The sequence below is a fragment of the Idiotropiscis lumnitzeri genome, chromosome 10 (assembly GCF_059441095.1).
Source record: "Idiotropiscis lumnitzeri isolate Australia: NSW breed Sydney's pygmy pipehorse chromosome 10, RoL_Ilum_1.0, whole genome shotgun sequence".
NCBI lineage: Eukaryota > Metazoa > Chordata > Actinopteri > Syngnathiformes > Syngnathidae > Idiotropiscis > Idiotropiscis lumnitzeri.
Genome location: NC_142400.1, coordinates 15,396,727 through 15,410,761, shown reverse-complemented (window position 1 = coordinate 15,410,761; position 14,035 = coordinate 15,396,727). Strand labels below are relative to the sequence as shown.

Here is a 14,035-nt window from a genome sequence, read left to right as displayed (position 1 = left end):
GTAACAAATAATATTCATAACATTGGCAAGTGATTTCACACCAAGAAGGCAATGAGAAAACATGACAACTGACTAGTACATTTAATTTGATTCATTGTTTGCTAAAAGCTACAACGGTTCTGTTAGGAAAATTATTTGGGGGATTTAAAAGGCATCAATAATTTTCAAATTCCTCCTCACACACCCGAGCAGGCAATGATCCTAAAACTGCTTGGGGACAAAAATACATTCCTCACAAAGTTAGGGATATTCAGCTTTCCACAGAAATTTCAAGATGAACTTAAAATACACAGTTCATTTGTAAACTTTGAATAGCCAACATGTTCCCAATTGTTCATGGTTCTAGAACTTCTACATAACTTCCTGTCCTCTAACCAGACAATGAATGCCCAAATAAAAAAAATAAAAAAATGGCATTTGGCCATGACTTGAATATTTACTAACTGGTTTATCTAACATGAGCTTTTGCAGACATTAATAATCACACCAAAACCTTCAGAATGAGCGGAAGGGGAAAAAAATTACCAAGACAAGTTTTATTCAAGAGCACTTCACAACATTTGTCCACTGAACAGATAAAGAAATGTGCAACAGTAAAAAGCCTGTTATACAGACAAGCTGCTAGTGCAGCTGCCTTTCCCAAGATAGCTGCTCACGATGACCTAAACTTTACATGACATCATCTAGCAGATGCTTTTGTGGTCACTTGCAAAACCACACAGAAGTCAAAGGTAAGTTTTCAATGAGTACAAGGTGTGTCTGAAAGGTTGCAGGACTGGTGCCATCTAGATGTGGTGAACAACTTAAGACATAGTACCTTTTGTTTGAAGCAACCCACTTTTCAAGTTTACAAAAGTATTAGAAAATGTGGCTGACGGGTGTTTCTATTTGCTCATGTGGCATTGGGTTACGTCTGTGTAAACTGCATTTGCTCTTAAGCAAATATGAAGACCAGAGTTGTCTATGGGAAGGAGAAAACCAGCAAAGAAGGAAAGAAGGAAAACCGATCACAGCTATTGCACAAACGTTGGATATCGCCAATACAACAATTTGTTATCGGTGTACTGAGTAATGTCATGGAGAGAAGCTGGTCATGTTTCAAAAATATTTTTCAGCCTTGAATAATATACTGGGAGTACTACAAGGTTTTTTTTCTTCTTTCTTTCATCTGTGCGGCCCAGTTTAAAGTTACCCGCGGACCTTGTACCACTGAGTTATGCCACCAACTATTGAATCTTATTCACTTTCATTTAATAATGTCTGTTCCAATAATTTTGCACACTTGGGAGACTTCAAACAAAAGTTTCTCTGTCCTGAGTTGTTGAACACATTTAGATACGAAAACCATGAAATAAAAGGTGGAATTTTGAAATTTGGTCTCACACTCATCTTTTGATCTGAAACTCAAATGTCTTCACTACACAACAAAAACAAAGGAATTGTCGTTCCAATACTTTTGGAGAGGACCGCACCTTGCATGCGGTACTAACAAGTCAATACTAGTGAGGACAGCACTTAAAATAAAAGAGCAGTAAGTAATCTGACTTTTAGGTACAAAATTCAAGCTATTACTTGGAAGCACCTGAAATCCTTATTTGATATAGTGACTGTTCACTATATTCAGTTAATAGATAACATAATTATATTGCTCAAATTATTTTTGTAGTACATATACATAAAAAAAACACACGCATTATAACAGACAAGTGTATACAAGAACTATGTTACAGTAGTATCCAGTGTTGGTCTTTTAAATACACTCACTGGCCACGCAATTTTGTACACCTGCACCATCTAATGTGAGTCAATACAAGAGCTGCATCAAATAGTTTGCATTTACAAAGATAATAAAACTGAACGTCAGAAAGTATCAATGATTGAATTTGCAGTTAAACTTTTTTTTATTTTCCCTACATTGTAGGGCCTACAGTAGCTACGTGTACTGTAAACAAAGAACCATCTCTTACGATGCTTTGCTGAAAACGTGTTCAATACAAACAACAATGCTAAACATTCTTTAATACTTGTACCGTATTCTTATAATGCTATGCAGTTTTAATTAGAGATTGCATTATTTATTCACAAAAACGATTTTCTAAATTAATACTATAGTCAGAATATAATGTAAATATATTAGATAATGGGTTAGGTTTAAGCAAATCTGCCCCACAGTTCGGAGGTTCAAAGTTCAAGTCCCAAGTTGTTGTTTGTCCGCACTGCTTGTGTTTTTTTTTTTTATTCTTATGATCCTCCAATTTCTTCCCACAGTCCCAAAGAATGTGTGTAAAGTTAACTGGAGACTCTAAATTGTCCATCGGTGTGAATGTTTTTGAACGGTTGTGTGTCGTGCGATTCACTGGGACCAGTTCAGGGTGGAACTCACATTACACCAAAGGTCAGCTGAGATAGGCTCCGGTTCTCCCGGGAGGACCAGCGCTAAAGAAAATGGATGGCTTTATGAATAGACGATTTTTTTTTTGAAGACAGCTCCCTAAGTGGAACTCATTAGATGCTGTGGGTGTACACTATGTAAATATCATCTCCTTGATATTAAATCTTAATACAGTAAACAGTGAATCTGTAAACATGTTGAGCCACAGATTAGATGTTTGTTAGCGCTTGAGAAGGATTCTAGGACTGCTCCTAGTTTTAACTGTTGAGGTAGTAGATTTGATCTGCCTAAGACGTTTTGTAGAGCCCTTGGACGTGACAGAATAGTTATCGTCCTTTGTTGAGTCATCAGTCCAGCCTTTGGAAGAGTCAACGGCAGCACATTTGGAATCATCGACAAAGCAGCTGCTGGCTGGTGGAATAAACGTGATCATGTCTTTGCTAGCACCTTTTTTAGTTGCCTTTGGACTGTGTTTGGCAGAATTATTCGCTGGTGGCTTGCTATGTACGTATGATGATGTCACTGAGTTGATTAGATCTTTTGGGACAGTAGTGTGTCCTGCAGTTCTGATAACAGTCCTAGCAACTGTAATCCTGGGAATCATTCTGGAGATCGGAGCTGACGCCACTGTCAAGTTCCTCTGTAGCCGTTTTTCTCTCACATTTCTGCACATGGCCTCGCTGACTGGAGCAAGGTCAGATTCATCTTTCACCTCAAGAGTAGTGATGCTTGCTGGCGAGTCAAACGTTCCAACATTAACTTTGTTGTCTATGTCCTCAGTAACAAAACTGTCACTTACTAATTTCAGCTCCCCAATATGCGTGTTTTGTAGAAGCTCTGCATCAAGGCTACCAGTGTTTAGTACTTCATGGACTGCATGTTCCCCTTGGATATCTTCCTTATAATTAGCCTCCGTCTCACCGCTATAGTAGTCACTATCCAGTTGGACGTTCCCATTGGACTGTTGGGTCCTGCACTTCTTTAATGGATTGTCAGTAGAAAAATGATTCGGAGAAGCTGGATTAGCATCTGGTGGGAGGCCTCTCCTTCTTCTAGACAATCTCACAACCCCAGGGGTCTCGTTGAGCTGTCTGGTGGCTAAGTTAGTAGTCAATGGCATTTGAGCTGGTGCCCTGCTTGGATTTCTTCCTGAGATCTGAAGACCTCGAAGGGTCTTGGGGTTTCTGTAGAACTTACAAACTGTTAGGCATTGATTGTGAGGCAGCTGGTGGTTGCTGTGTTGGGAGAGGTGATTGCTCTTGACCTCTGGTTGGCTTTGGGAGTGGCCCCTTAGTTTACAAGCGTTGCCGGGTCTTGGAGATTGCTGGCTGCCACCCCCTGTCTTAGACTTCAAGGCTGAAACCGATCTGACAAAGGAGGTGCTATGCTCAGAAACTCTGGCAACCTTGGAGACCTGGAACATGGGAAGATATTACAAATACACTGAAATCGGGTAAGGGTTACTTCAAGATGGGGTTGCAAAATTCAAGGAATTTTCAATGTTGGAATCTTTCCATGGGAATTACCAGAAATTCACGGGACCAACTAGGGCTGGACGACTGATGAAATTCAGACCAAGATTGCAATTTAGAAGAATTAAATTTCAATGAACATTTAATACACTTTTAATAATTTTAAAAACTATTTTAAAAATAATACAGCTGGCCGCCATGTTCATTCGACATCACTTGATAACTGTCACGTGTGTCAACTTGAGACAAGACTGCACAATGATATACACACACAGCTACACTGAACGGAATGAAGCTCTAACGTTAATCCTGAAAGAATGAAGCCATATACTTTCCAGTCAATTCTATGAAATTTGTCTAACGATTGAGATCACACTTTTGATGTAAACGATGCACGGCCAAAAGGTCTTTTGATTGCACAATATACACTTTGGAGAACGACTATAGACCAAGAGGTGGAGCAGACTTGTCCGCTCGCGAGCCTCACGCATGGACAACACTGGAATTAATACAGTATGTCCTCCTTCCTTACGCGCATGATGAACAGACTGCAACCATGGCCTTCTGACCCGAGTCGAATCAGATTGCAAGACTCCATGTAAACCAGGTTGGAGAGTGAGCCATTCTTCATATTGTAAAATTTCAGACTAACCGTTCTCACTACAACTTTCTCAGACAGCCCTCCTCCTCTATGAAAAATTAACAGTTTCAGGTCACGGCCAAACTACACTGTCTGAAACACTATCATGCCAAAACCAAAAGGTAAGCAGATCTTCATTAGACTGCCCCTGAAAGAACAAGATGATTTTGGGAGGTCTTGAAAAAAATAAGGAAAAAAAATTCAATAGTAAACTTTCAATTTAAGACAATGACATGGGAATTGTTTCTCCCTCTAGTCTTTTAGGCAACAACGAAACAGGTTTGAAAGCGTCATACCAAAGAAGAAACAGAAACAAAATAAAACAAACAAACCTTTTTATTCCTTCTGAACTGAATGGAGAAGTGTCTCGGTCTCAGATGGTGTTTTGAAACTCCGTCTCTCCTGTCAGCTTCCATACATTCATTCTTTGTCCTCTGCTCTGCCTCCTCCTTCCTCTCTCTCTCCCTTCTCCTTTGTGCCCGGGCAGTTAGATGGCAGAGGGAGCTGCCCTCTGCAGAGTCAGAGCCTCCAAAGTTTAGTGACCTACAGTCTGGCTGCACTGTAGGACAACACACACAAAGACAAAATACATTCACATCAGCATGCTAGTCAACTTCTAAAATATCACTCATATAAATTGACTTTTTAATTGCTTGATTGCAAACAAATAGTTGGGTCCCTAGCGTGCCTGCCCAGTGACCATCCATCAGGCGTGAAATTCAACAACCAAGTAAATCTTTTGTTCACTACTCCTAAAAACAGTGTCTGTAAGTGAGCGGTTATTGATTTTAAGAATCGTGTCGTTCCAAAAGCCTCCCCACAAAGAGTTTTGCATGCACATTTTGGTATATGGTATACATTTTTTGACGTAGAGAGAATAAAAACAGGCACTATGCGGTAGGAGTGAAACTATTTTTTTATTGATTTATTTTTAAATGTCTCTTTTGTGCATTTTTACCTATTGCCGCTAGGTCTGAAACATATCCCCCACTATAAATGGAGGTTTACACTGCGGCAACCGAAGCCGTCCAACCATTCAAAACCACCATTCCCAAGGCGGGAGCAACAATTCTCCGATCTCTGGGGTTTAAACTACAGAGGTGGATAAAAAGCTCCTCATGGTAGGGCCCGATGGTGGATGAGATCCGTGCAACGTTCCTAATGGTTCTGGAGCAGGGGTCACCAACCTTTTGGAAACTGAGAACTACTTCTTGGGTACTGATTAATGTGAAGGGCTACCAGTTTGATACAGACATCTGACATAAATTTACTCAAATCAGCTTAATACCATACAATCAATAACTAATGATATTTAGCTTTGTAAAGACATTGATCACCTTTTTGATTTCTCAATAATTTACCAGTTTCAACACATTATCTTGAAACTTTGCCAGAGTTTACATTTTCAAATGATCACTTCGACAATATTCCTAGAAAATAATCTCCCATCTCCGGTGAGCTATTTTTAAAACTCATGTTGTCCTACTTCGTCTCCTGGTTGGCCATGGACAACCTCGGGATTCCCTGGAAGAGCTAGACAAAGAGGCTGGGGAGAGGGAAGTCTGGACTTCCCTGCTTAAGATGCTGCCCTTTTGAACCAACTCCAAATAAGCGGAAGTGGATGATTAGATAATGGAATATATGATGAAAGGTTTTAGAAAGCAAAAAGATGAATTCATAAACGCTTAAAGGGAGAAATGTATCGAGTGGAAGTAAGTCACAGGGTTTCTATGGGTTGAAGTAATTCTTAACGGCATGTTTTTCTTCATAATTTGCGTTTGATAACATTTGAACATTGTTGCGTGAAAGTAAAAGGGCACCTGTTTGTGTGATTGTGTTCTTCCGATCATTGACAGTCTGGGGTTGCGAATGAATATCCCGTCCACTCAAGAAGGTCATGTTTCTTGGCAATGCTGCTGAACCTGAGGTCACAGAGAAAAATCACTTCATTTAGTTGTCTGTGACAGTGCACAGGAGTGCCCAGCATGAGAACAATTAGATGCTAAAATACTGATCAGGTGCAAAAACCTCAGACTTTAGCTGTGTTCACGCATATGTTGTGGTACTCTGGTTCAAACCAGAGCACAACACCAAATAAAAGTGTGCATTAAATTAAAAACTCTGTCCTGGTCAGGCTTATTATAGTTTTTGAATTTGAATTTTTGTTAGTTTTTATTTCATTTTGAGTTTTGTTTATTAAATTTAGTTAATTGGGATTAGTTCTCAGGGTGGTTTTAATTAGATTTAGTTTTTTCAAAAACGCGTAGTTTTAGTTTAGTTTTTGTATTATTTTATTTTTTTTTTTACTTGGGTGCAAGATTATAAAAACACCATGTTAAATACTCCTTAGTAAAAAGTCAATAAAAATGTTATTTTAAAACATTACGATAATAGTACAGTTCATCAGTCCTCAAATTTTGAATTTCAATAAGTGCAGTGAATGATACCACTTCCAAAGTTAGATGCATGCATGCACACTAATTAAATAAAACTAGGATGCCTTGTTTCCCAATTAAGTTGCCAACTTCTAAAGTGGATTAGTGCGACGCACTTTAAGAAGACTTCAATTCCCAGACAACTCTTAAACCTTGTGCCGGCCGTGCAGTAATACTGAAATAAATACATTTAAAATCAATCCCAAAGACTCGTGTGTTAAATTAATTACCAAAGACGAAAACAAATGACATTTTTGCTATAATTATAGCTTTCTTTATATAATGATTTTTTTTTTATTTCGTTAAAAATGTTTTTTCAATGTTAACTTTAGTCATTTTGTTAGTTTTTGTTTACTAAAATAACCTTGAGCTTGGCTCACTTAACATCAATTCATTCGTATTTTTATTAACGTACCTAAGTTTAAATGCCCATGCATAAAGTTGCAGCCTGATTGGCATCTGTGATGCACTGTGTGATGAAACGCAAAACAATAATGCTGTCTGTATTGTCAGGAAAAAAATGCAAAGAAGGGACAGTTCCCACAAGGAACGTAAACTGTGTAGATTTTTATATGATATCCAATACAGCAATACTTGACAGGTCAATAAAAATACACACATTGTTTATAATTGAATTGATATAGAGTCACTGATTAAATTAATTTCCTCAAGGATACTTACCTCTGAGACAAAGAAAAGACAAGAAGTCCTCTGTTTTGGGTCGACGTCTGGTTAGACTGGTGACTACTGCTATGTTGTGGTTGTGCCTACACTGTGTTGATAATGTCAGTGGTGGACCAGGAGAGCTGGGCGGGGACTGGGCAAACTTTCTTTGTGCTTGCAGCCTTGGCCTGCACAAACAAATAAACTAATCAGAATTTAAGGATATTTAAAAAAAGAAAAACTCGCATAGCAGGGCTGAAGTAGTTAGGCATAATAAATGTGTGCTACATTCTGTCCTGAAGTCAGACTGACCATAACCTTTCGAAAAAAACAAAACAAAACACCAACACGTGATGACCAATTATCAGGTCTTCTGATGCACAAAGAAACTCAAACAAGGGGGAAACAATAAAAAACACACAAGAGTAGCTGACCTGCTGCTATGTGGGTCATCCTTGTCCCAAAGGAGGCTGACATGGTGGCGTTGAGGACGTGCATCCAAGGACCAACTCCAGCTTGAGTTGCCCGACAGCAAGGACGGACATCGACCGGTGCCATTAACCAGGGAACCTAAACCAATTGGATGAAATGTTAGTACCTAAGCAAGACTACTCATAATTCCGAAACAGCATTTTGCTTTGTTAGCTCACTTCACAAAATTAAATAACCACTGTATAGATTGCAGATCATGTCCTCAATTAAAGAGTTTTCAGTTTTGTTGTAAAATGAGCTAACTGTGACATTAGTTATATGACAATAGTTCGATTCTATCAATATAGTTAGACTGAGCAATCAAATGGAATTGTTATAAAGTAGTAGTGGAGATACTTACCCCGGATGCTTTTGGGAGAGCGTGACCTCTGTTTCCTGGCCGCGACAGGAGTCCTCACAAGTGGTCGTACATTCTTGGATGGCCTTCTATTCTTAACTGAGTGCTTGTGCTGGGTTCTCTGTGGTTGTTTTGTAGTGTTTGTGTACTTAGAGGTCGACGTGGATGATGAATTTGATATTTTATGTGACCGTAACATCCTGGTTGAAGCAGAATTATCGTGTGCATGTTCTTGTAAGCTGGTGTGTTGCAGAGTTTTTTCTCGACACAATTTTGGTTGCGCGTGCATGCACTGTTTTTTATGAGTAGTTGTATTTTTTCGTGAATGTGTATCCTGAGACAAGTTTGATTTTTGCACTTTGTGGGTGTGATCACTATGCGGTTTTGTCTTAACTTTAGTTTTTTGCAGACTGTGTGATTTTTTCTGCATATTCTGCAGTCTGTGCGAGACTCTTTGTTGCTGGGGTTTTTGACTTGACTTTTGTGGTTCATGTGAAAGTGTGGCTTTTGATACATGCTTGCGTTTGTGCCCGTGTGCAGGTAAGTGTCCGTGTGTGGCACGCCGCGTGTCTCTGAATTCCCTGAGGGAGAGGAAAAGAACTTTGCGCACCAGACGCTCTTCACACCAAGGCATTCCATCACTGATGTCCTACAGAGCCAAAAGACATGCATAAACATCAGTGAGGGTTCTCCAACATTACATTAAAAATAATTGATTCTTGGCATCATTAACTAGAAAGAAAAAAAGTGAAACCAGTTCCATGCACAGTGCTGTGAACACGCATATGTTTTTTTTCTTATTTCTGATTTTTGCGCATATCTATCAAACTATACTATAATTCCAAATAGGGCTGGGCGATTAACCGAAAATTTACCGTTACCGAAATTTATTAGAATGACCGACATCATTTTGCCCATGTCGGTAAATTCGGTGTCTAAAAAAAAAAATGAAAAAGGAAAGTCTTTTCTGTCTGCGGCAATGTTCATGCCTCTTTAAGTCTGCTCCAGCGCATGTAGTCACGTGACTCAGGCGCTGTAGAAGAATGTAAACACAAGACGCGTTCGTAGCTGGCGATTCAAATTCAGAAGCGGCTGACACGGCTAAAGACGAAGTAACGTTAGTTGAAATTGGTCTTGTCGCGCTTGTCCCAAAAAGAAATTCGACATCTGTCGTTTGGAAATGTTTTGGGTTCCATAAAGACGATGTTTGCGCAAAAGAACATGAACTACAAAGTGCGTCGTAAGCACCTGAAACAGCGCGTCCAACCTTTTCTTTTTCACCACCCACAACACAACCATGCTGTTGACTTGGAGCTTGTGCTAAAAGTTCAAAGTGAGAAGCAAGGTTGGACAAGTGACAACAGCCCACTAACGGAGGCGAAACCATACGAGAGAACGTCTCAGTGGTGGACGGGATAGCCTAGCACATAGCTAAAGATAGAGCTCCTGAAGTTACAGTGGAGCGCACAGGATTTAAACGCCTCAGGAACGTAGCCGACAAGAGGTACGAAAATATTTGCCGCAAACAGCACTTCCCGATATGGACAACATCGGGACGGGAGCGGAGACATGTCGAGCATTTTGCATCCACATCCGACTTGTGGTCGAGTCGCAACATGCATCCCTGTTTGAGCCTGAAATGTGCAGTACATAGACGACAAGTGGCGACTGCGCACCGGAGTACTCGAGACGGCACATTTTACTGATGAAGCACACGCGTTTGTTTGGCACTGGCATTCCATTGATTTTTTTTTTTTTCATTTTATTTAGCATTTTGTTTACAGGCGACTAGTGCCTTTGCACATGGCATTATTTATATTGTTTACAAGATACCTTTACACAAATCTAAGCATTTGCAAATGGCATTACACCATCTCGGCACAATCTATTTGCAGGAAAAGATTTTGTGAGAGGTACCCTTTTTTTCCTGTTCTTTGTGACATTGTTCAAGTCATGCAAAGCAAGCTATTTTGAATGTTTATTCAAATGATTTTTGTACTTCTATTTTTCATTGAAAGTAATGTGTACCAGTTGGTCAATAAAAAAAAGCAGTTAATATGCATTTTCTGCATTTATTTTGATTTTGGTCCTCAGGGGGAATTTATCGTGCATTTATCGTTATCGAGGTAAAATTGCCCAATTTATCGCGATATTGATTTTAGGTCATATCGCCCAGCCCTAATTCCAAATCTAAAACAAAATAACTGAAATCAAGTATTTTCCATACCTAGTTGGGAGGAGTTCGTCACATCACTGTGAAGGGATTTTGGGAAACTCTTCTACACAGAAATGATTTAACTCAGTCATATTGGTAAATAAGTCCGAACTTTGACTTCACTTCAAAGCCTTCCTTTTGATTTTTAGGCATTCAGAAGTAGACAAGCTGTTATGTTTCCGGTTGTTATACCTCTTCATAATTTTACAAGTGCTTGAGCTTGGGAGGACAAACTGATCGCGGGTCATAGGACTGTAGGATTTTCATTCAAATGAAACCAGAAATGCGAAATCAGAAGGTGGCAAATGTTTTTACTTGGCACTGTAGTGTGAAACAGCCTTAACTGGTTGCTCGTCAGTCTAATATGCCAAACAATTTACCAGCAGAATTTATAATTATACTATTACACTCAGCCCTAGGACGTAACAGAGTCTAGCCAGAACCGGCATTGTATATTCATGATTTAATAACTGTTTCAATTAGGCTTGGGAAATATATAGATTTTTTTTTAATTAATTAAAACATTTTTGTGGCGGACGATTTAAAAGAAAAAAAAAAAAAAAGAAAATGGGATTTTCCCCAGTCCGCACCTTTTTTCTTTTTTGCGGTGCGCATTTGCCCCCATGAGCTTCCGTAGCTTCCGTCCTCCTTGTTTCCGTCCCAAAACTATGCTAATTAGAGTAGTGCAAAGAGACTAAAGAGAGGGAAACATTTGTTCCCAAGAGTACATAGTCTGTTATTTGGAATTGGTTCTGGATATGCGGCGACAGACAGAAAAAAAGATAGCCAAATGAGTTTTAAAGTCACCATGACGAGATTTTAAGTTAACATTGCCATTGTTGATGAGGGAATCCTGAAGTTGTAAGTCAACCGGTCACGTAGCTCAGTTGTAAAGCCAGGGTACATCCAAACACTAAGTCACTAGTCGACATACCACAGTGATTAACGAGTGGGGAAATGCACTCGAGTTTTGTTAAATTGCAGTTTAGTTATTCAACTTTATTGCGAACCAGATGGCCAATGTGTGGGAATGGGTTTCGTCATGACGAGATTTAAAGCCATCATGATGACTTTTAAAAAAGCCATGACGACTTTAAATCACGCCATGACGATTTTTGATCTCAACATGGTGACTATTAACTCACCGTGATGACTTTAAATCTCATCATTACAACTTCAAATCTAGTCTTGTCCAAATTTGCATCAATGAATCTAATTCAATGTTATGTAATTTAATGCAGACATTTTGCACTTTAATTCTGACAGGGAAATTGATTCTTATGTTGTGTGTTTGATAAAATAAAGGCAAGTTATTTTGACTTTTCCGCACTAGAATAATCCAGCTAAATCAGTCAGCTTGACTGCGGTCTGGCTATGCAGTAAGGGTGGGACGATTGATTCACTTACCTCGCAATACGATTCAAATCTCAATACTTGTGTGGTTACGTCATAATGTTGTAAAAATCGATTCGCAACTTTGACATTGATTTATTGAATCTTTGCATATAAAAGCCCGATAGTAGAGTCAATCGATTTTTTTGCGCACCCTACTATGCAGCCTCAAGTCAAAGTTAAGTCAGCCACCACATGCTTCCGAAGGCCAACGTAAAAATAAAAGCTAGGTAAGGCCATGGACAGTCCTACTTTTTGCAGCAAACTTTGTAGAGTCTTGGTAACAATCCTGGTCATTTATAGAGGAGTGGTTGCGGTGTGGAGCTATTTGGGGTTAACGGAAAAGCGACATAAGTGCTGTGTTCTACTTCATTAAGTAACTAAGATCTGGGATCTAGCAGTTTTGTGAAACACAATGGGGAACTTGGAAGCTAAATGTAGGTAATTTTGAGTTCAAACAGACTGCTCTAGACACATGCAGAGTATGTACAGTATCCATTGTAGTATGGACTCCAGACTATGGAGTACATTTACATTTTACTCACATATTTTTTTTTGATGATATTCCGTTTGGGTCTGTCTGTACTCATCTTGCACAGTTGACATGAATGAGAGATGCTTCTTCTGCTTTGCTTATTCTGCCAGTGTGGAAACCTTGTGTCCTGATAAAAGAAAACTAGTAAGTCAACGTTGATATAAAATGCAAAACAGAGAATAATTCAACAACTACTCCCTTTCAGCTTTAATGATTAATCGATCGATTTTTTGGAGGGTAAAACAATTTTAAGACTTTATCAGATTTTTTTTTTAATCTACCGTACATAGAATTTTAAATCAAGAGTTAATTTTTATCAACACTGAGAAAATGTATTATTATTTTCAGTTAATAAAAGATGAGGACATTTACTGTACACATTTTAAGCGCTGTCTTCACATTATGTCACTATATATATGTCACATACATAATGTTAATATTTGTGAGAGAAAACGACCCAGTCAATGTTCAAACATGTACATTAAGGGTTGGAAAACGTGTTATTGTAATCTGGATATTAATTTGGATGATTACTTCTCTTGTCAATGGAGATATCATACTCTGGACTCACAGTGAATAAATATTAACAATAGCCGCTTTCAATAATAACAGTAGAATTTGGCAGCGACATTGCAGTCAAATTAAACATAAGCGTTAAACGATGATAGCAACTCAATGTCAACGATCCAATTGGACAACGTCTAATGATAGGCCTCGGACATTATTATGGCACAATTATTCATTGCAATAGGTTACTTTTGTCATTTTTATTACACTTGCGTTACGATAACGTAACACGATAAGTAGCGATTCCCCGCCTGCGTTCTCACTAAAACCATTTTACCGTGCACATCGACGTGTGTAACGGTAAGCGTAGATGTCGAGTTACACGTCCGTCTTTATACGACCCTGAGCAATCTTATAATGCAGGATGAAACGGGAGGTGGATTACGTTGGAGCGAACATGAACAGTCAATTTTGGTGAGAGTCGTCAAACAAAGCAGGGATGAAACAATGGGCCGATTAGATCACCCACCTCGAACGGGATAAACGGGCTAGCGGCGCTACATCGTGAGCCCTGCGCCCACCTGGGTTTGTAGTATTTGCAGACAGACCCTCTCGGGCAAACCTGGAACAGGACACATTAGAGCCCCCACCAAATTTGGCTCGTCCGTGTGAAGGTTCCGCACGCACGCGGCCTGGTTGCGCGTGCAGCATCGTGCGCATGTGAAAGGCTACTCTCTTCCGGTCTCCGAGGGGGCGTGGTCTCCTCTTCAGGCCGAGCCCAACTTCGATGAATGACAGCAACATGCCTAGATTTACTCAAACAATCCTATGAATACGATTATACTGTCCAGTGTATATTAGATATAATATTGGTTTTGATGTATATTTGTACATTTTTGCACGGTCCACGATTGCTTTTCCTTAGCCCATTGTGATCTTGTTTTTTTATTTATTT

General features: G+C 39.3%; 1 protein-coding gene across 2 annotated transcripts; it reads right to left on the bottom strand.

The window, feature by feature from the left end:
• Positions 1 to 2,469: 2,469 nt before the first annotated feature.
• Positions 2,470 to 13,804, bottom strand: LOC148329483 (uncharacterized). Of its 2 annotated transcripts, none has more exons than XM_088307830.1 (8): positions 13,662 to 13,804; positions 12,584 to 12,700; positions 8,435 to 9,080; positions 8,037 to 8,172; positions 7,621 to 7,790; positions 6,325 to 6,426; positions 4,837 to 5,063; positions 2,470 to 3,806 (listed from the first exon to the last, which is right to left on the bottom strand). In XM_088307830.1, the coding sequence occupies exons 1-8, from the start codon at positions 13,716 to 13,718 to the stop codon at positions 2,613 to 2,615; spliced, it is 2,649 nt and encodes an 882-aa protein (XP_088163956.1). In that variant the 5' UTR covers positions 13,719 to 13,804; the 3' UTR covers positions 2,470 to 2,612. The 2 variants fall into 2 exon arrangements, with proteins under 2 accessions (XP_088163956.1, XP_088163955.1); XM_088307829.1 differs by having other exon boundaries at positions 13,610 to 13,782.
• Positions 13,805 to 14,035: the final 231 nt, after the last annotated feature.

Excerpts from the sequence above, each read along its gene's own strand:
- LOC148329483 (XM_088307830.1), bottom strand. The coding sequence starts at position 13,718 with ATGTGTCCTGTTCCAGGTTTGCCCGAGAGGGTCTGTCTGCAAATACTA. Across the intron at positions 12,701-13,661 it reads TGCAAATACTACAAACCCAG|GACACAAGGTTTCCACACTG; the intron begins GTGGGCGCAGGG and ends TTCTTTTATCAG. Across the intron at positions 6,427-7,620 it reads GTCTTTTCTTTGTCTCAGAG|GTTCAGCAGCATTGCCAAGA; the intron begins GTAAGTATCCTT and ends CTGTGACCTCAG.